Source organism: Pediculus humanus, genomic scaffold (genome assembly GCF_000006295.1).
Source record: "Pediculus humanus corporis 1103172108067 genomic scaffold, whole genome shotgun sequence".
Taxonomy (NCBI): Eukaryota; Metazoa; Arthropoda; class Insecta; order Psocodea; family Pediculidae; genus Pediculus; species Pediculus humanus.
Window position 1 is genome coordinate 68,874 of NW_002987639.1, and position 26,087 is coordinate 94,960.

General features: G+C 27.9%; 1 protein-coding gene across 1 annotated transcript; it reads left to right on the forward strand.

The window, feature by feature from the left end:
- Positions 1–14,244: 14,244 nt before the first annotated feature.
- On the forward strand, positions 14,245–16,272 carry Phum_PHUM406980 (tartan, putative; the record flags this gene model as incomplete). Its single annotated transcript, XM_002428826.1, has 2 exons — positions 14,245–15,725; positions 16,158–16,272. 2 exons carry the CDS (start codon positions 14,245–14,247, stop codon positions 16,270–16,272), a joined length of 1,596 nt encoding a protein of 531 aa, XP_002428871.1.
- Positions 16,273–26,087: the final 9,815 nt, after the last annotated feature.

Sequence of the window (26,087 nt, forward strand, 5' to 3'; positions counted from 1 at the left end):
TTGCAAAAAAAAAAAAGGAAAAAAATAATCGAATGGATTTTATTATACCCCCGGGAAAAATTACTGTTAAATTCGTATAATTTTTTTTTTTTTGACTCGAAAAGATTTTCCAGCATCAATTTTTCCAAAAGGAACGACGACGACAAAAAAAAAAGGATCCTTTTTATTTATTTATTTATTTTTTAATGACACGTTTCGATAGATGTCAATAATGAATTTGATTCGTCAAAAAATAATATTAGCAGACGAAAAAAAAAGGAAAAACAAAAAAAAAACTTTACGTAACAACGTAACATGTTCGATATTAAAAAATCGCACAAGGTTAAAGTTCACGTTTTTGAAAAATATCTCTTCCCCTTACTCCACTCCCCTCCCCCCCGCGTACGAGTACACTAAATAAAATCATTATTATCATTCAATTATTGACCCCCTTTGATTCCCTTTTATGACGTCATCCGAAATTCGATTTAATCACGGTGTCGCACGAAACGTATTAAATAATAATAATAATAAATCGTAATCATAATCATCATCATCATCATCGTTATTATTTCACACATGTATTTATACGTATATATTAATAATGATAATAATAATAATAATAATAATATTAATATTATGCGAAAAGTTTTGCAATTAAATGTTTAGTAGATATATAGTAGATATATAAAATATGGCGTCATTTATACGTAGAATAGAGAAAAGTTTTTTTTTTTTTTCGAATTTTAAATTTAATATTTAAATTAATTATTATTATTATTCTTTTGTTTAATAAATAAATCTCGCGAGTGTGCGTGTGCGAGTGCGAGTGCGAGTGCGTGCGTGCGTGAGTGAGTGCGAGCGTCTTATTAAAATTGTTTTCAAAACTAAAATTTTGAGGTTTTTAAATTTATTATTGCTAACAAATTGAATTCATAACGAATAATCTAAAAATTTCTTCCCTCCTTCCCCTTCTCCTCCCACTCCCACGCCCACGCTTTTCATTTCTTTCACTCTCTCTTTCTTCCCCCCCGCCATTTTTCAAACGACTGATCGTCTGCTTCTTTTTTGTAAATATTTCTACATCATATCTTTGTTTTTACAACAACAAAAAAAAAAAAAAATTTTATTCGTGCGTAAAAATGAAATATATTCATTCACATATATGCGTATTAAAATAATAATAATAAGATTGTGAAAAATGGCGGGAAATTTAAACCGCTCCGCGCGTATCGTCACGAAAAACAAAATGGCGGCGGGCGCGAATGAAAAAGATAGCGAGCGTTAGAAATTTTGACGAAAACATTTTTTTTTTCCCGCGCGCATCTTTTCTCTTAAAATTATCATTATTATTATTTATTATTTATCATTATTATTATTATTATTATCATTATTATTATTTTATTACGAAACGAATGTCGTCGCGTAAATCAAAAAAAAAAAAAAAAAAAGAAAAAAGGAAAAAAAAAATTAAATAAATAAATAAAATAAATTTGACGTTTCGTTTTTTTTTCCTTTTTTTCCTTTTTTTTTATCCTTTTAATATTATCTTATTTATTTGTCTTTTCATTTTTGGACAGGATAAATAAAAGGAAAGGAAAGGAAAGGAAAGGAAAAAATGGAAAATAAAAGAAATGAAGCGGGAGAAAAGTGGGGATGGGGGGAAAACAGAAAAAAAAAAGTTTTAATGTAAATTACATCGAAATAAATTTTTTTTTTTTTTTTTGGCGCCAAATTGTTTTTATACGTTTCGTCTTCCTACACGTCTATTCATCGATTATCCATTGTCTAATTTTATATCGCACTCACGCACGCACACACGCACGCACAGACGTAATAATAAAAAAAAAAAAATTCGACTAAATGGAAAAAAGAAAAAGCACACGAATAACGATGATCATAATGATAATAATGATAATGATGATGAGATAAAAGTTCATATTTTTCTTTTTTCCTTTTACTTTATACCTTTTTGTTGTAATCGAAAACAATACGTACGTATATATAGACACGCACGCACACAATGGAAAAATAAAAAAGAAAAGAAAAAGGGAAAAATTTTCACGTAAACGATTTTCAATTCGAATATTGCTTACCTTAACATTTGTTTTTATTTTTCTTCACTGATTTTCTTTTTCTCCAGTTTTCTCCAGTTTTCTCCAGTTTTTATTTTTATCCAAAGGGGACCCTTTAATAAATAAATACATATATATATATATAAAACTAATAAAAAAAAAAAAATACAAAAGTTTTCATTTTTTCTTTCTTTCCCCCCTTTCCCCCCCGCAATTCCCATCTTTTAGGGGTAGGGAAAAAAATAAAACGATAAAAAATCACGGAAACGTAAAATAGAATGAAATAAAGTGTCGGTAGAAATAAATTTGGCAACAATGTACGTATAATAATAATATACACACACAAAAAAATGGATAAAGCGACAGAGAGAGAAAGAGAGAGAAGGAGAGAGAGAGAGTGAGAGAGAGAGAGAAAAAGGGAAAATTTTTTTTTATTTATTTATTGCTTAGTTAAGATCGTTGTAAAAAAAAATTTTTTTGTTTTTTTTTTTTTTAATCCTTTTTTCGTGTTCCTGCCACGTTATTAAACTTTGTCGAAGAGTTAAAATAAAAGAGTAAAAAAAAGTTTTCACGTGTCACTAACGCACGCACACACACACGAAATGAAATCGAAAATTTTTCTGTAACCGTTTTTCGAAATATTAAAACTGGACAAAACGAATGAAAAATTTTTTTTTTTTGGTTTTTATATTTTCGACAAATTTCCCCGACGTGACTTTTATTTAAAATTATCATCATTATTATTATTTTTATTATTATTTACGTTTAAATTTTTTTTTGTTTTTTTTTTTTTTTTTTTTCGTGCGAACTCGTTTTTCGTTTAAATTAATTACCGTATCGTGATTTCATAATTCTCTCTCGTAAACCACCTGATAAACTTTAATAAACTCTAAATCCACGTTTTTTTTAATATTTTTTTTTTCGTTCTTTTGACACGATACGTATAAATTTAAGTAATAATAATTTAAATATGATTCTTGTTGATTTATAAATTAATTTTTTTTAAAAACTTAATTTTCGACCGAGCCAAACTAAAAAAAAAAAAAAATTACGCGACGTTATTTATTATATTCTATTGCCACGAAATAAAAATTAAAAAAAAAAAAATTTTTTTAATAATAATTACTTAATATACAAAAAAAATAAATTTAAATAATAATAATTAATCGCGTGAAATATTTAACGGAAAAATTTTTTTATATAATTTACCACCGTCATTATTATTATTAAAAAAATAAAAAGTTTCATTTCCGGCTTTCCAAATCGAATTCCGTTTTAAATTCCGCAATTTTTTTTTTTTAATAAATAAAAAATAAATTTTCGTCGTAATATTTTTTTTATAAATAACCTTAAACGCTTTTTTTTCCCCCACGTGTTTACCAAACCCGTTTCCGGTCTCGTAACACAAAACTTCCGTTTTTTAATAAAACATCAAAATGCAAACATAATAATAATATAAATCGTTAATCATCATTGAAAACAAACAAACAAACAAACCAACATTGAAAAATGTGGGAAATAATATGAAATTTTTTTTTTTCTTGTTTCAGATGAATTTGTCGTGGCGGTAGAAAAAAAAAAAAAAAAAAAAACCGAAATAATAAATAAAATGAAAAAATTGAAAATTTTACGAATTTAAACGAAAAGGGGATTGCAAAAAAGGGAAGAGAAGAAAGAAAAAAAGAAAGAAGGAGAAGAAAAAAAAAAAACCAAATTCATGACTCGATGGAATTTGTTATTTCCGCCTTTGGTAAGTTTTTAATTTTTGATGGTATTTTAATTTTCTTCGGTTGGTATCACTGGAAAAAGGAGTTGAAAGAATTTTCCAACTCTAACTTATTCTTCTTATTATTCATTATGAAATTAAATTTAAAATAAAAAATACAAAAAAATTTTTTAAATTTTTCAAATAACGCATTTTTCCTCCCTTCCCCTCCCTTCCCCTCTCCCCCACCCCCCAAATCACCCCCTTCCCCTCTTCCCCGGCGGAGAGTGGAGGGGTGGAAACGGCGTTAACGATAACGATAATGATAATAATAATTATTATTTTATTTTAAAAAAAAAACATTTTATCGTTTGTTCCACTAATTTTCCCGCCAAAATTCAAATTTAATTTTTTTTTTTTATTTTTCTCACGTTTTCATTAGATAAGACAGAATTTTTTTTTTTTTTTTGTAAAGAAAGATGAAAATGAAGAAGAAAAAGAAAAAAAAAAGAAAGGTTAAAGGTCGAAATTTTTCAAAGTTAAAGTTAGAAGGCGGTGGGAGCGATGGTGGCGCGACGAAGGGGGCGGCGGTGAAAAATATAAAGAGATAAATACTTAAATGGGAGAAAATGAAAACTTTTCTTTTACCTTTTATCTTTTCCTTTTGTTATCATTGATTTATTTTTTTTATTTTTTCTTTTGGTTTTTTCCTGTCGTCTTTCCTTTTTTCTCTTTCTCCTACTCCTCCTCTTTCTTCTTCTTCTTTTTCTTTGGTTTCTGTTGAGTAAAAAAAATTGTTTTCATTTTAATGAATCTCATGACTTTATTTTCATTGTTTCATTGTTTATTTAAAAAAGTAAAAGAAAAAAAATCATTCGATGAAAAAAAGAGAGAGAAAGAGAGAGAGAGTTAAGTAAATAAGAGAGAAAAAAAGAGAGAGTTTATAAGGTATAAGTAAAAGGGGAAAACACAAAGAGAAATACGATGGGATAACAAAAAAAAAAGACGGTAAGAATACGCAAGAGTCAGTAAAACAGAGAAAGAAAGAGAAAGAGTGAATGATTGACTTATTAAAAACAAAAAGAAAGAGAGAGAGAGACAAAGAGATTGAGTGATTGATTATTAAAACAAAAAGATAGAGAGAGAGAGAGAGAAAGAAATAAAAAGAGAAAGCTAATGAGGGATAAGAAGATCAAGAAATAAAAGAACAATATACATAAAATTTGATGGGGAAAAAAAATAAGAATAAGAGAGAGAGAGAGAGAGAGAGAGAGAATAAACGTGTTATTGAAAAATTGAGAGAGAGAGAGTTTAATAAGGGTTAAATAGAAGAAAAATAAAAATAAAGGATAAGAAAAACAAAAATGTGATGTTAAAGGTAAATTAAAAAAAAAAAGAAAACAGAAGGTGAGTTGGCAAGAAAAAGACAGAGAAAGAGAGAGAAAGGAGAATGGAAAAGAAACAGAGAGAGAGAGAGAGTTAACTGAAAAAAAAATAGAAAGAGAGAGAGAATTAACGGAAAGAAAAATAGTGAGAGAGAGAGACAGAGTATATGCGTCAACGAACGAAAAAAAAAAATTTTTTTTTTTTAAACTTTTCATTTGTTTTTATTAAAATTAATACGAGATTTTTTGTCGCCATAACGTGAATTATCGTAAAGCGACGACATTTTTTAAAAAATTTTTTTTAATTGCTGACACGTCACATAAATAATGAAAAACAAAAAAAATTGTTTTGTCAGATTTTTTTTTTTATTTTTCCTTCCCCGAAAACAAAAAAAATTTTTTTTTTTTTCATCATTATTGATAAATTTCCGTTTAGACATCAGATTTTTATCGTAAACTTAAAAATAAAAAAAAAATTTATTATTATTATTATTATCTTCATTATTATTATTTCTTTTCTTTTTTCCAGTTGGAAAATTTTTCCAGTCAGAAAATTTTTTTTTTTTTTTTTTTTGTTTTTTCTAAAACATGTTGAGAGAAAACCCATTCAAGTCATTCGTTTGAAAACGCCCAGAACGTGTTAAGAGAGTTTAGGCAAAAAAAAGAAAAAACTTATTTTACAAAAGGATAACGGTAATTTTTAAAAATGAGAAAGAAAGAGAGAAAGAGAGAAACGATGATTGAACATAAAAAGAAATAAAAATAAAAGGAACAAAAATAGTGAGAGAAGTTAGAGAGAATAAGAGAAACGATAAATTAAACAGAGAGAAAGAAAAAGAAAAAATAGAAGAGAGAGAAAGAAATAAAACAAAAGAAAAATCTGAGAGAAGAGTAGACAAATAAAGAGAGAAAGAAATTAAGAAATAGAAAAAGTAAGAAAATAAAAAAAAAAAGAAAAAGAAAAGAGAGAGGAAGAAGGGGTTAGGAGATATGATAAAAATACAGAGAGAGAGACAAGGGAAGAGAAAGAGAGGGAGGGATAAGAAAGAGAAAGAAAAAGAATTAAATATAATTATAGAAAGACAAAAAGAGAGAGGAAAACAAGGAGGAAAAAAAGAGAAAGGATAAAAAAGATAGAAAACGAGAGAGAGAAAGTAAATTTATTATAAAAAAAAAAAGATAAAAATTAAAAGAGACAAAGAGAGAGAGAGAGAGAGAGAGAGAATGAAAAATTTTGAAAAGTACACGAAAGAGGAAAAACGACAAATAAAATTTTTAAAAAAATTCTAATTTTCTTGATCGTTTTTTTAATTATTCCAACGGCAAAAACAAAAAAAGTAGAAAAAAAAACGTGGCAATAATTTTACTCGATTTTCATGCCACTTTTTTTTTCCTTTTTCTTCTTCCACGAACTACAAAAAAAAACGATTTTTTTTTTAAAAACATTTTTGTATTTTTTACCCCCCAAAAAAAAAATAAAAAAATTTATCGGTTAAAATATTATTTTACTTTTTTTTTTTTTTTTTTTAAACAACGCAAACAAAATAGCGGGAAACTTTTTTTTTTTTGCTGTTGGCAAAACTGAACGTAAAATAAATTTTTTTTTTTCTTTCTGTCGCAAACTTTTGCTGATTTTTTATTTTTATTTTTATTTATTTATCATTTTTAAGAAAAAAAAATGTCGAGTTAAAACATGTAAATAAATAATTTATAAGAAAAAAGACTAAACCGGAAACGTAAAATTTATCGTGTCATTAGGAAAAAAAAAAAACTAAAACGGAGTAGCGTAATTAAAAAACGCGGGAAAATTTTTTCATTTTAAATTTAAAAAATTTTTTTTCATCGGTTTTACAGATCTTTTTTTTTTTTTTTTGTCTTCTGCTATCGTGCCGTCTCATTATCATTATTATTATCATTATTATTATCATTATTATTTTCATTATTATTATTATTATTATTATTTCCATATTGAGAAAAATTATTTTTTTTGTAGTTTTAACGATTTGGAAATTTAACTAATTAAACGATCGCATAAATTTTTCCCCTTTTAACCACCTTTAATGTTAACATTTACGACTTTCCTTTATCTTTCCTTTACCCCCTCACTTCACCCCCTCACCCCGTTATTTTTTTCCTCACGTGACCTTGAAAATTATCATTTTTTTCATCACGAATAAGTTTAATTACGACGACATACAAATCGAATACATTGTGCAACCAACATAAATTTAAATTTCTATACGTTTAATTAAATTTAAATTATTATTATTATTATTCCTACGTAAAAAAAAAAAAAAAAAAATTTTTTTTTTGATTTTCTATTGACACTTTAAATAAATATATTTAAATAAAAAAAAAAATTGCGTGCGTTCGTGCGCGTACGTGTGCGTACGTGGAAAAAATTTTGTCGTTTTTGTTTACTACGTCATCACGTATATGAATTTCAATAAAATAAAAAATCAAAACTCATCCTCTCTTTATCTCTCTCTCTCTCTCTCTCCTTTTCATCCAACTTCCTCCTCCTCTCCCATGAGAATTTTCCGAAAAAACCTTTTCATCCCATTTTTTTTTTTTTTTTTATAATAATAACTTTATTATAAATAAATAAATAAATAAAATTCGTTTGAAAATTTTTTTTTAAATAAAACAAAAAAAAAAAAAAAAATGGGAAAACATGGATGAAATAATCCAGAAATTTATTTTCCAGTTCGTTTAACATTATTTAAAAAAAAAAAAAATTTCCGTTTCGTTTTTTTTTTACCCCGTTCCCTTCTCTTCCTCTCCTTCCTTCCTGCCAACCACCACCACCACCACCGCCGCCGCTTCCGAAACGCCCTATTTATTTATAATAAATAGTTAATAAATAAATAAATTATCAATTAATATTTAATTCACGTTGCGCAAAAGTTTAATGAATGAAAGCGTGTGACGTCATTAATATACCTTATATATATTTGAATTAATTCTAATTGAATTTCACCCCCCCCCCCAACAATCCTCACCCACCATCCTCCGCTGGTTTTTTCCGGATTGAATAATAATGTAAAATTTAAAAAAAAAAAAAAAATATCAAACGAATGACGCCGGACAAGTAAAGGGAAAAATGTCGTCAAATTGGTAAAATCAGACGCCGGCGGAAAATGAACGAATCGTTATAAAATTACAACAAAAAAAAAAGTGGAACGAGAAAAATTAGAACGACGGGAAATTTGTCGGTAAATGATAAAAAGACCGGAAGAAGACTGGGAGGAGAGTATGATTGGTTGAAATCTACTGGCGGGAAAAATTTTAAAAAAAAAAAGAAAAATAAAAGCGAAAACTGTTGAAAAAAAGTGCAACGAGAAAAATGAGAATAACGGGAAATTTGTCGGCAAGTGATAAAAAAACGGAAGAGAACTAGAAGAGTATGATGGGTTGAAATCTACTGGCGAGAAAATTTTAGGAAAAAAAGGAAAAGGAAAGGGAAAACTGTCGAGTAACGACACACGTGGGGAAAAGTAAAATAAATTGTTTGTAGGAAAAAGTGTCGCGAAAAAAAAGAGAAAAGGAAAAAAGGAAGTAAAGAAGGGATAATTGTCGTTAAATGACAAAAAAATTCGCGGTGAGAATAAAAGTGAAGAAAAAAAATAATCGGAAAAATAGCAAATTAAAGCTGAGAGAAAAATTTTCTAAAAAAAAAAAAAAAAAAAACTCAACCGGAAGAAGTAGGAAATTGTCGCCTAATTGCAAAACGTCAAAAAAAAAAGAGAGGGAGGGGGAGGGTAGAAAATGCACCAGGGATAAAAACCCGAGTCGATCCTTGCGAAAATTCCCGATAAAAAAAAAAAAAAGAGAGATAAAAAAAGAGAAAAAAACTGTCGCCGACATATCACGACGACACGAGGGTTAAAGGGAAAAAAAACGTGGGGAAAATTGTCGCTAAATCGACAAAAAAAAATTTTTTTTTTTTTTTTTAACACGCGAAAAAGGAAAAATGGATATAAATCTTTTACCGGAATCGGAAAATGACACCGTGAAAAGAATTGAAGAGAGAGAGAGAGAAAGAGAGAGGGCGCGGGGGAAAAATCGTCACCGTTTACACAAAAGGTAACAAAAAAAAAACGGGGAGGAGGGAAGAAGGAGGAGAGTAAGACGGAAAGAGAAAGGGGAGGGAAACTGAATTTTTTTTTTCCTGTCCTTTTCGTTTTAATTTGTTTTTTTACTAATTTAATTACTTTTAATATTATTATTATTATTATTATTATTATTATTATTATTATTATTATTATTATTATTATCATTATTATTATTAGTATTATTATTATTATTATCAAATTTTATTTGTTGTGTTTTTGCGGTTTTTTTGTTATGTTTTGTCCTTTTTTTTTTCTTTTTTTCAAGCATGAAAGTTTTTCCCTTTTTTTTCTTTTTGCTTTTTCTTTTTGTTAACTTTATTAATAATAATAATAAAATAATAATAAAAATAATAATAATAATAATAATAATAATAATAATAATAATAATAATAATTTTTCCATAAGAACACTCAAAACTTTTCTTTTTTTCATTTGTTAATAAAAATAAAAATTAATTTAATAAAAAAAAAAAAAAAAAAAAAAAAAAAACGTAAACGTTAATGAATTAAATAATTAATAATAATAAAAATAATAATAATAATAATAATAATAATAATAATAATAATAATAATAATATTGATGATTATGATGATAATAATAATAATATTTTAATAAGAAAAACTTTTCCAGTTAACCAAAAAAAAAAAAAAAAATTAGAGAAATTAATTTTTTTCAGCATTTTTTATATCCAATTAAAAAAAAAGAAAGAAATGACGAGTTTTTTTTTATTACGAGGTACGACGAAAAAAATGCCTGGAGTCAATAATAATAATAATAATAATAATAATAATAATAATAATAATAATAATAATAATAATAATAATAATAATAATAATAATAATAATAATAATAATAATAATAATAATAGTAATAATAGTGATAATAATAATAAAAGAAAATGAAGAAGAAGTAGAAAAAAAATTAACATAAGAATATCAATGAATAATAAATTATTATTTTAATTTTTTTTTTGTTTCTTTTTTTTCCTTTTAATCGGTTCCTTTGTCTTTTTTTCATTCAAACATGTTTTTAAAAAAAAAAAAACTTTATAAAAAGAAAATTAAAAAAAAAAAAAAAAAACGAAAGTTTTAACGGAGGAGCGGCGGGGCGGCGGCGGGAGAAAGAGGGGGGAGAAATAAAAAAAGAAAAAAAAGTTTTTTTCACTTATTAAATTTTTTTTTTTCTTCCAGCTTTTCTCCAGCCGATTTTCATATTAATTAAAAAAAGGAAAAAAAATTTTTTTTTACTTAAATAAAGATTAATTAACCTTTTTCTTTTAACTGTTTTCACTACTACCACTACTACCGATATAATAATAATTAATAATAATTAATAAAAAGGAAATTTTTCCATTTGAATAATTTATCCGGATAAAATTTTGATTTTCCAGTTTTCTTTTCTTTTTATTATTAACGGACAAAATATTATTATTATTATTATTACGTCTGATTTTTTTCGTTTTAAAAGGTTTCACGTTTTCCAGATAAAAACAAATTGGTAAATGAAAAATTTTCGATTCCAGCAAACACAAAAAAAAAAAAAAAAAAAATCGTTAAAGTTCTCCAGGCATTTTTTTTTTTTTTAACCCACGTAAAAAAATTTATTATATGTATTATGTACATAAATAAAATAAAGACTAGATATCGATCGAGTTGGATTTTTAAAAAAATTCACCTCCCCTCCTTCTCCCCTCCTCCCCCCGTTTTAAAATTTAATGCTATGGAAAGAGGAAAAAGATAGAAAAAGTTAAATGAGAAAAATGTAAATGGCGGCGGAGGCGGTGGTGGTGGTAATGAGAAGAGTTAGAAAAGTAATGTCGGGGTAAGAAACTGATGGGGAGACGAGGGGGAGGGGGAGGAGGAGGGAGGGAGAAAAAAGCGAAAAAGCCGAATGATTAATTTTCGGAATGAAAGAAAAAAAAAAAAAAAAAAAAAAAAACGTTTTCGTACCGAAGAAGAATTTTTTTTAGTTAATAAAAATTTCAAAAGAAGAAACGAAAATAAAAAAAAAAAAATTTTATTTTAAAAAACTCGACAAGAGAAAAAAAAGTGGAAGAAGAAGAGAAAAAAAAAGTGGAAGAAGAATAAAAATAAGAAAAAAGTAATTTATTTGTCATTTTACGACATTTTAAATGAGAAGACATTTTTTATATATCATTACTCAATCGGAAAGAAAAAAAAAAAAAAAACCGTTTTCGTCATTAATATAACTTTTCTTTAATGAAGATAAAAATAAAATAAAAAAAACCGGAAAGAGTTTGTCGGATAAGCGCAAAAGGAAAAAAAAGAAAGAAGAAAAAAAACCACGAAAAGAAAATTTTTTTTAAAAAAAACAAACAACAACCGCAGTAGCCGTTTTCGTTTTCGTTCACTTCCGATTTTTTTTTTTTTTTTTGTTTTAATTAATTAACAAACAAAAAAAAAATTAAAAACGTTTTAAACGTTTCCGGTTTTCCCCACCCCTTTAAAATTTTTTCAACTTCTTCCGTTTCCGTTCCCAACTCCCTTTCTCCCTCCCGAAAGTGTTAACGAACCGACAAATTTTTTTTTTTTTTTAAATGTTAATCGAAAAACCGTCGGGGAAAATAGAAAAAATTTCGATGGAAAATTTACGTTTATTATAAGCGATTAAAAGAGAGAGAGAGAGAGAGAGAAAGAAACACTCCGGTAATAAAAACGATAAAAAGAGGAAAAAAGAAAGAGATAGAAAAAAATAGGAAAAAGAAAGAGAGGAAAAAGAAAGAGAGGAAAAAGAAAGAGAGGAAAAAGATTAGAGAGAGAGAAAAACAAAAAAAAGGAGAAAAGGTAAAAGAAAGAGAAAAAAGATTAGAAAGAGACGAAGACAGAAAAGGTAAAAAAAAAAAAAAAAAACAGAAAGAAAGAAAAAGAGAGAGAGAAATGGTAATAATGATAGGAAAAGAAAGAGAAATAGAAATAGAAAAAAAAAGTACAAGAAAAAAGAAGAGAGAGAGAGAGAGGTAGACAAAAAAGAAAAAACAAAATACAAAAAAAGGGAGAGAAAGAAAGAATGAAAGAAAAAAACGAAAAATAAAAAAAACAGAGAGAGAGAGAGAGAGAGAGAGAGAGGTAGACAGAAAAGATAAAAAAAAAAAAAGAGAGAAAGAAAGAAAGAAAAAAACAAAAGGTAAAAAAAACAGAGAGAGAAAGAGAGAGAAATACTGCGTTAACAAAAACGAGTAATAAAAAAAGAGAAAAGAAAAATAGAAAAGGTAAAAGAGAGAAAGGGAGAAAAATTATATAGAGAAAAAAATTAGAGAGAAATAGAGGAACGGAATAGGTAAAAAAAAAACAGAGAGAAAGAAAGTAAAAGAAAGAGTGAATGAGAGGGAAAAAAGATAATAGAATGAGACAGAGAAAAACGCCGCTAATAAGAACGAGAAAAAAGGTAAAAGAGAGAGAAAGATAGAGAGAGAGAAAACGACAAAAATTTATTTATATATATAAAAGTAAAAAGAAAAACGAACGGGCAAAAAGGTCGAGATTTAAACGTTTGAAATTTTGTCGACATTTACATAGAATAAAAAAAAAGAAGGCAAGAAGGAAGGAATATAGTAAGAAAATGGCGTCGGTCGGTCATTTTTTTAACATAACATTTTATATATAAAAAAAAACCATATGTTAAACAAAATCGATTCGTTTAATAGAGAAAGACAGCGAGAGAAAGATAGAGAGAGAGAGAGAGACAGAGAGAAATAGAAAATTACATTTAATACGAACAAAATGATGAATGAATAAAAGGAAACAATTTGTCAGTGAATTCAATCTTCCGGTAAACGTTTCACCTTATTCAAATAAATTTTTCCCGCCAAAAATTTTAACAAAAACTTTTGCGTAAAAGGAAATTGATTATATACCGGAAATCTATTGTTTTATATCTCACAATAGTGAGTTTTCCTCTTAATAATTCAACAAAAAACTTAAATTTTGTCTTTTGTCGTTTTATTTCTTTGTTGTCGATAATTCGACAACAACAAAAAAAAAATAAAAAGTTTAAAGCAAAAAAAAAATTTTTTTAACACTTTGGCGACACGAGGGAATTTCGTCGAATAAAAGACAAAATAAAATAAAATAAAAAAACCCGGTAAACTTTTTTTTTTTTTTTTTTTATCATCCGAGTTTTGTTATTTTTTCCCCCTCTCCTCCCCCCGTCACGGGAATCAACCGGAAGGGGACCGTTTTTTTATAACTTCTCCAAAATAAATTCCCCTGGAATATTTTACTGGAATTGTATTTTGTTTGATTTAAAAAAAAAAAAACTTTTCGTTAAATCAACCGAAAATAAAATTTTTTTTTTTTTTTTTTTCATATCAAACATTTTCACGTTTTCTCAAACCCCCTTATCATCATCATCATCATCATCCACTTCCGCTTTTTTTTTTTTTTAAATAATAATAATAATATTTTAACTAAATAAAAAAAAAAAAAGTTTAATTACTTTTTAATTGCTTCGACTTTACTTTTTTATTTTATATCTCCAGGGTCAATTTAAAAAAAATAAAAAAAAAAAACTTTATCGTAACTTCTCCCCCTCCCCAACTCCCCGCTAAAAAAAAAATTTATTCATTTGAAAAAACCGGAAACGTTTAAAACCTCGCCCCCCTCCTCCCCCCTTAAAAAAAAAAAAAATTGATACAAATTTATAAATAATTTTTTTTTTTTGATTTACAGAAAAACGACGAAAAATCACCGACTAGAAATCAACGGGAAAAAAATGATAAAAAAACGGGAACATCGATAGATCCAAGATGGCCGCCGGGAAGAAGGCGAAAATTATTATTATTATCATCGACGGAAACGACGAAACATAGTGTTTGCGGTAGTGGTGGTGGGGGTGATAAGAACAAACAAAGTGATATTGTTAATGACGTCGGTATAATACTCAAACGAATCGCGCGAAAAAAAATTAACGATGATAATAATAATAGTACGATGGTTATTATCTTATTATTATTATTATTCGCGGATATGGCGAGTGGTATATGTCCATCGAAATGCGTTTGTAACGATAAACAATTAAAAGCTTCGTGCGAATATTCGAATCTCGAAGTCGTACCAATACAATTAAATCCGGATATAAAAACGTTAAAATTAAACAATAATAAAATACAAAGCGTGCATTTAACATTTATTTTTTACACAAATTTAATGGATTTGGATTTATCGGTGAATAAAATAAAAAATTTAGGTTCGAAAAATTTCGAATTTCAAATGAATTTGATCAAATTAAACGTGAGTCGGAATTCAATAAAAAATTTACACCGTGATTGTTTCAAAGGACTCGAAAAACTCGCCATATTGGATTTAAGCGATAATCTCATAGAGGAAATAAACGATAAATTATATTTTAAACATTTGCGCAACCTAAAAGAATTGAACTTGTCGAAAAATAATATTTATCTTATTGAAACGGGAGCGTTCGATCACGTGGAAAATTTAAAAAGGCTCGTTTTGAGCGGGAATCAATTAATGAAAATACCCGACGATGCCATGCACTCGTTGAAAAACCTCGTGGAATTAGATTTAAATAATAATTTGATACGAGACGTGCATTTTTCTAAAAATTTAACAAATTTAGAAATTATTAAAATCCGTTCGAATTTACTCGGAGATGTTGGCAACGATAGTTTTACCAACGTTCCGCGTTTGAAAAAATTAGATTTGAGCGACAATAATTTAACGCGGATACAAAATAATCATTTTAATAATTTGTTCTATTTAGAATTTATAAATTTGAGTTCGAATACTTTCGACGTCATTGATTCGGATTCGTTTCGTCGTTTGTTTAAATTACGGGAAATACACGTGGACGATTGCGATCGTTTATATCGTATTGATTCGAAAACTTTCATCGACAATTCAAATTTAAATTACGTGAGTTTGTCCAACAATCACAAATTGAAAAGGTTACCCAAATTTTTATTCGTTAACAAACCAAATTTAAAACACTTACGCATTTCCGGTAACGATTTTTCAACTCTCGACGCATCCGATTTACCACTGGACAATTTGGAAACTTTAACTCTGGGTAAAAACCCGTTCCAGTGCAATTGTTCCCTTCACTGGTTGTGGGTATTGAAAGAGCGTCAAATTTATAAAAATTGCACGTGCGGAAGTCGAACGTATTGCTACGACACGTGTATCGATAACGTACCTAAAACGGAAAAATTAATTAAAGATTATTATTATGGTAAAAGCGAAGAATACGATGGCGAGGATTTGACGTCATCGTTGTTATCGTCATCACCGGATTCCGATGAAAATTACGAATATGATAACGATAGGGAAAAAAATTTAAGGTTTAGAAGTTTCGAGAAAGATTTTCTACCCGTTATATTAGACATAGATGATATTTATTGTCGCGGTATTAAATCGACGGAAAAAATACTTTTTAAAAACGTCGCGAAATCAAATTTCGATTGTACGGCAACGTGGATGTTTATATTAACGTCCGCCATATTGTCTATATTAATTATTTTTTTATTAACGGGTTTCGTTTATTTTTTTTTTATTATCAAATGTAAAAGAAAAAATAAAAATCCCGTTCACGATTATATAAATGCTACGAAAAATTACGAAGATACACATCAAACGTATTACAGGTACGGTGATGGCGTGCAACAACAACAACAAACACAACAACAACCAAACGGTTGTGATGTTTTTGACGTGTTAAAAAAATCTAAAAATGATTATAAATTAAATCATAGAGATAATATTGGTAATGGTGGTAATTGTAAACTTCCGGTTAACGTTTATGTAAAATCACCTATCGATAGACAATTAAATAATTATAATAATGATGATAATAATTTATATAAAAAGCAATACGGTTTAAATCAAGCTCAAAATTTTTTTATTAATACTAACGATGGTTGTAGTAATAATAAAAATTTTTCATTAACAACGACGACGGAAACTAATATTTATAACGAACCATCGTTTCCGGTTAATATGCATAAAAATCAAAAACCTCCTCATATTGTTTACGTATAAAAATTATAATTATAACAACAAAACGATCGCGGAGGCTTTGATTATTTTTTTTTTTTTTTTCATTTTTAACTTCCGGTTATAATTAATCAATGTTAATAAAAATGTGATGGAGTTTTTTTTAAAATTTTCGATTTCGTGTAATGAAAGGGTTGTTATGTGACGTCACATCCCGGTGGAAATTTTTTTTTTTAACTGGAAGAGGGTGAAAGAGAGAGAGGGAAAATTCCAGATTGTGTACGCGTGCAGACGTGGAAAAAAAAAATCGTCACGTTATTCGATTATCCCCTATATTTTCATCCCTTAAAATTTTCCTTTTCGCCCTTTTTTTTTTACAAAACAAAACATGCAAATGTCCGTTTGGAATCAGTTAACGCCCACCCCCCCACTGGAAAAACCTGGAACCACACTGGAGAAAATTTTTTTTTTAGTTTTTTAACGTCGCGATTTTATTCCCCCCATCGTTTATTTTTCTTTCGATGATGATGATGATATTTTACGAGCATTGAAAGGTGGGGAGGGAGAGGGAGAGGGGAAGAAGGGGGAAAATGAGAGGGGAAGGTTTCGATGAACTAATTTCAAATTGGGTAATTACGACGACAACAACAACTTTTGAGGCTACGGATAATTTCACAACGGTTAAAAACTTTTATACAAGTGTTTTCGTCCTGGGACTTTGTTAAATTAATTTTCCTAGATAATTCATAGATAATTAAGTTTAATTATAATTTTCTTTTGTGCCGCCGCCACCCCCCCTCCACCCTCCATCCTTTCCTCGATTCCCCCTACGTCGCTCCCCGATTTATGTTTTCCTTTTTTCAATTTTTACACCGGAATAAGAAACGAAACCGACGAATGAAACCCTCGAGACTCGTGAAAGCAACACGTAAAAACGATCGCGAAAAACATTATTATTATTATTATGTAATTTTTTGTTAAATCAGGGTCGGAACCAGGTAATTCCTAAAAATTATTTTGGGAAAATTTTTGGAAAACGCCATGTTTAAAAAAAAAAAAACAAAAATTTTTTTGAGGGGTTTTTAGGAGTCATTCCTCCCGATCACTCTCGAATTTTTCCTTTTATTCACCTGTTTGCCCCCCCTCCGAATTTTTCCTCTTATTCAACTGTTCGTTCCCCCTCCGAACTTTCCTCTTTTCCACCCACTCGCCCCTCCCCTTCCAAATTTTTCCTCTTTTCCACCTACTCGCCCCTCCCTTTCGAATTTTTCTTTCTTTTCTACCTTCTCGCTCCTCCCCCTTATCATCAAATTTTAATTAAAATTCATTTCCGGAAATTTCCTGCTATTATTATTATTATTATTATCATCATTATTATTATTATCATTTTTCAAAGGAATAAAAAATACAAATGAAAATAATTAATTTTTACGTCAGTTTAAAAAGAAAAAAAAAAAAACTAGAGAAATCAAAAATCTACTTCCCACGTCATTCCTCCTTTTTCTCTTTCTCTCTCTCTTCCTCTCTCTCCCTTTTTCCCCACCCCTCCGGCTCCCCATTTCAACTCCCTCCCCAACGCAAAAAAAAAAAAAAAATTATTTAAATATAAATTAATAATTTTATTATGTAAAGCATACATCAAAAAAATTTTTTTGTCTGTCGGTTTGAATTGTAAATTTTTATAATGAGAAATGGAAAAGAAATCAAAATAAAAATTCGAATGAAGCAACAAACAAACAAACAAAACAAACGAAAAAATTATGAATATTATTATTATTAACGATAAGGTTATTTAAAATTCTTTTGTTGATTTTCTTGTTTTTCTTATTTTGTCGTCAATTTGTTGTTGGATTTAAGCCAGAAGGAAAGAAACAAAAAAAAAAAAAAAGAAGAGGAACAACAACAAACAACAAACAACAACAGGAGAAAAAATAAAAATTTTCTCTTTTTTTTTTTGCGGTTTGGCTACAAATTTCCCCACTCTTCCTATTTTATTTTTTTCTCCCCACGAAACCTTTTTTTTTTTTTTTTTCTGTTGCCAACGAATTTTTTTTTTTTTTTTTCGTTTCGTTTGTAACAAAGATTTTTTTTTTTTTTTTTTAAACACTTTTTGTTGTTGCGTTTGTTGTTTTGGGTTTGTTTGTTGGCAAATTGCCTTTTCGCTTCGGTTAACGTTACCCATCAGTTTATTAATTTGTTCTTTTTTTTTTTTTTTAAATTAAATTAATTTCACAGCTTTTGTTTATCATTTCGAGTTTGTCGCTTCGTTTTTTTTTTTTTTGCGGTTTGCTTCTTTCCCCCCTCCCCTTCTCCCTTTCTTCCTCCCTTTCTTCCTTACTCTCCTCCCACCTACTCCCTTCTACGAAATCATCTTATATTCCTTTTATCATCATCCCTTTTATTTAAAAAAAAAAAACCCAACAAACGTTTTTCCTCGAATCAATTTTCAATAATAAATTTCTTTTCCTTTTATCATTTAAAAAAAAAAAAAGATTTATTACGTCACACATTCTGGAACACATTCTGGAATTAGATAAATTGTTTTTTCCCTAAACCCGCCATTTTAAAATAATTCTTGGCATTTAGAATTTTTTATTTCTTAAAGTCTGGGCTTTAGATCGGAGTCGAACACTTAACCTTTTATCACCATAACCCCTCGACGTGTTTTTCCACACACACACACACACACACACACTCTCTCTCTCTCTCTCTCTATCTCTTTTTATACCCCGAATAATAATAATAATAATTAGAAATGTAAGAATGCCAAAATGGAAAACGTGATTTCGTAATTAAAAAAATAATAATAATAATAATAATATTTGTTACATAATGATTAATCTCTATAACGCGGTGGGAAAAATTTTTCCCCAACCGAATCGAACGAAATCGAATTCGTGTGTGTGTGACGTCACACACACACGCGCGAAAAAAAATCCGATTTGTGACGTCACACACACGAGCGAAAAAAAATCCGATTTGTGACGTCACGACGACATAAATCATTATCCCGTGAGGAGTTTTTTTTTTTTAAATTAACTTTTACGTGTAAATAAATAAATAAATAAAATTATCATTATTATTATTTTTTTTTGGTTGTTGTTGTTGTGTGCGTGCCCGTGTTATTATTATTATTTTTCTTAACAATAAAAAAAAAATTTTTTTTAAAACGAACAAACAAAAATATTGATTATATAAATAATTTATATATGTATATATACAAAAATATTATGTAATAATAATAATAATAATAATAATAATAAAAGACTGATTTAAACAGTAAAAAAAAAAAATTATTATTTCATTTAAAAATCCTTATTTTTTTGTCTTTCTACAAATCATTTCCGGTTTGATGATGATAATTATGTATCTTAAGTTTTAGAGAAAAAAAAATCGTCGGACGCCATATTTGTTTTTATTATTTAAATTGTTAAAATTTATATAAAATAAAAGCGTTAATAAATCACAAAAAGAGGAGGAGGAGGAGTAAAAAGTTGTCATAGGTTATCGTAGGTTGTCGGTCGACGACAAAATTGTTTGTTTGTTTGTTTGTCTAGGTCGTAATGACCTAGAACGTTATAAATCCGTTAAAATTGTCAAAAATAATAATAATAATAATAATAATAATAATAGGAAATATGCTTTTTTGTAAACGTAAATTTTACTTAACAAACGCCGAAACTTTAAAAAATTTATAAATAATAATAATAATAATAATAATGCGTGATACTCTTATAGTTCGTTATAATTTTTTTATTATTATCAATGTTTTGTGATAAGAAAAACGAATCGAACCTCTCTCTCTCTCTCTCTCTCTCTCTCTCTCTCAATACTATTCGCCTGTCTTCTGCTACTTTGTAAAAATAAATAAATAAAAACAATTCTTTTGTTTTCGACGCGTTTAAAAATAAATATATATATAAAACGAAAACAAAAAAAATTTTTTTTTTTTTTCCTAAAGCGTTAAAACAAACAAACAAACAAACATTTGACCCTTAAAAGCTCATTCAGGAAAGACAACAACAACAACAACAAAACGACAATTGCAAAAAAAAATTATTTTTTAATTTTTCGGTTTCATTGTTTTTTTTTAAAAAAAAAAAATTAATTATCTGGCGGATGACATGGCGAAAGAGGAAAAATAAAAAATAAAAAGGATGAGAGAAAATTGAAAAAAAAAGAGAATAACAAACAACAAACAAACAAACAAACGAAAAAAAAAAGTAATAATATTTTGTTTTCTCCCAGCAATTATTACATTTCAAAACTCTTTCTCTCTTGTTGTTTGAGTGCCGTTTTATTTTAAAGATTGTATTATTATTATTATCGTCGCTGTTGTTGTTGTGGTCTTGTTATAACGTAATGTAAATGCTCATCATAAAAAAAATTTCCCTCCCCCCCTCCCCCCTTCCCCCTGTTTTTTTTTTTTTTGATTTTTATTTTTTTTTATTTCCTTTTACGCGCGCGTAATGTAATTATATAAAAACGTCAACAAACGTGAAAAGGTAAAAAAAAAAAAAAACACGATGACGACGTTTTAAATTTATTTTTTATGTTTTTCTGATTTCCTTTTTTTCTTCGCCTTTTTTAAATCAATATAACGGTCGTGACGTATTTCCGGTTACGTACTCTCAAAAGTAAATAAAAAAGTTTTACATAAACAGTTACTGCGAAACTCACATTCCAATTAAAATTTTCTCCGATATCATCATCATCATCATCATCATCATCATCAACATTATATTCATCATCATCATCATCACAATTTCTATCATAAACATCATCATCAATATTCTCATTCTCATTCTCGTCATCATTCTCGTCGTCATTATCATAATCATCGTCATCATCATCATAATCATCATCATTACTCTCATTCTCATTTTCATTCTCATTCTCATTCTTATTCTCGTCATCATCATCATCATAATCATCGTCACCATTATAATCATAATCATAATCATCATTATAATCATCATCACCACCACCATCACCACCACCATCATCATCGCCATCATCAGCGCCATCATTATAATCATCATCATCAACATCATCATCATCACCGCCATCACACCATCATCATTAATTTCGACAGGAAAAAAAAAAATAAAAAATCGTTTCGAAAAAGAGAGAGAGAGAGATAGAAAGAGGAAAAGTATAAAAACCCTTTGAACCGGAAGTTGATTACAATAATTGAGATGCAGACGACGAGGACGACGACAACGACAGAATCTCCAGTGTATCCAAAAAGGGTTGTGACGGTCGTCATTGAAAAAAATAAAAAATAATTAACCGAAATTCCTACCTTTTTTGTAGAAAACCGGAAAACTCGAAAAAATTACCCCTCACAAAAAAGGTAAAAAAAAAAAAAAGGAAAAATAAAAAGGAAAAATAAAAAGGAAAAAAGGAGGAAAAAAAAGGTTTTCTTTCACTCGGTCGTATTGTCTTTTTAAAATTAATTAATTAATTATACATTCTTTAAATGTTAATAAAATTTACATTTTCATTAAGAAAAAATTATTAATAATAATAATAATAATGATTATTATTATTATAACAAAACGTCGATTTGTTTGCTTTTACCGGTGGGGGGGGATCAACTATTTTTATTGAATCGAATGCGCATTTAATTCGTCATCATCATCGTGATTAACGACCTCGACATTTTATTACTCGTTTCCTGTGTTTAATTCAACCAAAGAACGAATAAAGGAATTATTATTATCATCATCATTTATCCTTGAACTTGATTTTTTCTACCTGGAAAAATCCCTCAAAAAAAAAATTTAATTCGTTAATCTCGCGCTTAAATTTTGACGTGGAGGTAACATCATCATTATTATTATTAATATTAATTATTTACGTGTCGATTTTGCATAGAGCTAGCCTTTGTGTGTCTTGTTACACGTCAACCACGTCGAATTAATTTGGAATTTTATTTTTCCCTTTGATTTTCCCGGGTGTATTAAAAAAAAAAGTTTTTAACGAATACACATGAGACATCACCATCATCATCATCATCACCATCGTCATCATTCTCATTCTCATTCTCATTCTCATCATTATCATCATTATTATCGACAACAACAGTACCAACATCAACATCATTATTATCATCATCACTAATTTCATCTCCATCATAAACATCATCATCATCATTTTCTTTTTCATTCTCATCATTCTCATTCTCATCATCATTATCATCATCATCAACATCATCATCAACATCATCATCATCATCATCGTTGTCGTCGTCATCATCATTATCATTCTCATTCTTATTCTCATTCTCATCATCATCATCATCATCATCATCATCATCATCATCATCAGTAACAACAGCATCAACATCATCGACAACACCATCATCATCATCATTATTAACAACAACAACAGTACCAACATCAATCATCATTATTATCATTACACTTCCGGTTTGCAGACGAAATTATTTGGCTAAGACGAGAAACGAAAAAAAAAAAAACCATTTGAATAATTTTTTGAAAAAATAAAAATTATTCGCTTCGTTATCACTAACAACCACAATTACAACAACAACAACAACAAATCAACAACCTTCGACAACCTTCGACAACCTTTTTTACAAATCGATAAATAAGGTAGGGATTTTTTTTTATTTTTCATCCTCCTTTTCGAAATGACCTCTTTTTTAATCGGTCACCGATTTTTTTAATACAAAAAAAAAAAAAAAAAGGCAAATGAAAATTTACAATGTCGTGACTTTAAATATTATTATTATTACCGTCATCATCACGAAAAAAAAAGGCGCGATAATTTAAATTTATTTATTTATTTAAATATCTATTACTTAAACCGGAAACGGAAATTTATTATGAATTTTTTAAATAAAAAAAATAAAAAAAATTCGCTTGTGTCGTTGTCGTCTCGATATAAGTAACTGACAAACAACCGAGTTTTTTTTTTGTTTTTCTGTTTGTCGTCGTTTGTTGTCGTCAAAACGATTAACACGTTTTTAAACGTCACGTTTATGAAAACTATTATTATTATTATTATTATAAGTACTTTTATCATTATTATTATTATTATTATGAGAATAAAATAAACGTGAACGGAATAAACACAAACAATTTAAAAACGGTAAATTGCAAAATTTTAAGGTAAGAAAAATTTTTTAAAAAATAATTTAAAGTGGAATTAGAAAACAAAAAAAAAAAAAAGTGGCACATTCTCGATTGTTTCGTTATCGTTATCGTTAAGAAAAAAAAAAAAATTAAATAAAAAAAATTTTTTTTTAACGACACGAAAAAATTTTTATCTCACGCGTAAATTAAATTTTAAATAATTTTAATAAAAAAAGAAAAAAAGATGGCGGGTATCTAAAGTCACGACATTTTTTTTTTCTTTTTTACTAAAACACACAAACGATCACGAAAAGTCAAAAAGAAAAAAAAAGAAAAAAAAATTTTTAATTAACGATTTATAATAAATTTATCGAGTGAGGGGGGGGAGATGGGGAGTTAGAAGAAACTGAGAGAGTGGGAGGGACAAATTTAACGACGGGAAAAAGAAAAAGAAAATTTTTATCGTGGCATTAGAAAAAGAGAAAAAAAATGTTTTAAATTAAAATAATTTTCCTTTTCGTTTTTTTTTTTTTTTTAGAGCGTATTTATGTTCGCGAAATTTGTCAAAACCCTCCCTCTCTCTTTCATTAAAGAGAATGTAACAAACAAACAAACAAACGAAACGAATCTACCGTTAAAAACTATTCGATTTGTTGTTACAAAAAATTATTATTATTATCGTGCGTGAGCGTGTGTGTGTGTGTGACACATTTTAAAAACGAACTAAACTTAGACAAAATAATTTTTTACTTTATAAATTCAACCGAACAAAAAAAAATTTTTGTTTGTCGTTTGTACAAACAAAACCAAAACCAAAATAAATAAATAATTATAAAGTTTCAATGCGGTTTAGTTTTCGTGACGTAATAATAATAAATTCAGGTACGACCGAAACTTCATCCCTCTTTTCATTCTTTGTTAAACGAATTTCGCGTATCGTCGTCGTAGTCGTTTGTTCGTTCGTTTGTTTGTTTGTTTCTTCCGATTTCGGGTATATTTAAATTCGTACACGTTTGTACTATCGAACCCGTTTGTTGTTTGTCTAACGTCATTTCACACATTCACACGCTCTCACTCACTATATTTAATTTTTCCTTTATTCATCGTAACAATAATAATAATAATAATTTCCGGATTGGGGGAGGGGCTTCGCCTTTTCACCGCGCCCCACTCCTCCCCCTCCTCTTAGAAAAAAAGAAATAAAATAATAATAATTTTCCAGAAAATTCTACAACGAGATTTCTTTAACAAATTTTTCCTTTTTTTCCTTTTATTCCTTTTTTTGTAATGCAGCAATTACGTAAAATTACGTAATATAAAATCATTATCATAATCATTATCGTTATCATTAATATCATTATTATTATTATTATTATTATCATTACCAGAATAAAGAAACAGTTTGAGAGAGAGAGAGAGAGAAATCATTTGTTAAATAGAGAAAAATTTAAATTTACATTTTAATGTTAGATGATGTAACATTAGTTAAATGGTTGTGTTGATAATAGATAAATTCGCAATATAAAATTCCTTTTAATTTTTTTTTTCCTTTTTTTCCTTTTTTTTATATAATATTAACAAAAAGGAAAAAATTAAAAGGAAAAGAGATAATTTTTATTACGTTTCGTTAAAAAAAAAAAAAATCGGTTATTATCATTTAAAACCCGATTTACCGAATCATCTGATAAATAAATAAATAAATATTCACGTAATTATTATTATTATTATTATTTGTCGTCTGCTCTTTTAACAAATCATTATTATTTTCCTTTGATCGTTTTATTTACTTTAACAACCGTTTTTTTTTTCCCTTTGGTTACGTAAAGAAAAATTTTTTTTTTAATATCGAAAATGAAAAGTTATGGAAAAAATCATTTTTTACGTCATCGATTATTATTATTATTAGGTTGTTGTCGGGTTGTTGAAACATTATCAGAATGTTTCCCGATGGACCTAAAACAATGTCCGGGAGAAGAATGCGATTGTTGTCATTATTTTAAAGTTAATTACGTAACGAATTGTTCAGAAAGTGATTTAACCGAAATACCTCCTCCCTACTTAAATGTTTATGCACTGAACATAAAAGGGGGGTTTGAAACGAAAACCCCTCCCCTTCCCCCTTCTCTCATTTCATTTCCGGTCAATCAAATTTTAAAATCAATATGGCGGCATATTAAAAAAAAAAAAAATTTTCGTCCAAAACTGAAACGAATTTTACTGTCATGACACGCATCGTTTATCAATTTAAACAAAAAAAAAAAAAACAAGTCACAAAGTTTTATCATTATTATTATTATTATTATTATTTTGGGGGTTCTTTACCGGATCGATGAACCCCCCCTCTCGAACTCTCCCCTCTCCTTTCCCACCGCCTATCTTTAAAGCGATAATAATATTTCTTATTATATACACAACCAGGGGGGAGAATATTAAAAAAAAAAAATTTATTTTATTATTACATTTTTTGTTTTGTTTTGTTTGTTGTACGTTTGTTCGTTCGTTTGTTTGTTTGTTTGTTTGTTTGTTTTTTAAATATTATATCTATTTGCCCGTGGTTATTTTGGTGAAACCTCAAAAACACCCTTTTTTTTTTTTTCTCGACATGCCTCCCGCCCGCCACCCCCCTTTGTCCAAAATCTCCCCTTTGGGTCAACGTTAAATTAATCGTTTTTTTTTGTAATATTTTTTTGCGGTTGACTTGTTTATTTATTTATTTTCATTTTTTTTTTTTTTTAAACTTTTAAAAAATTATAAACA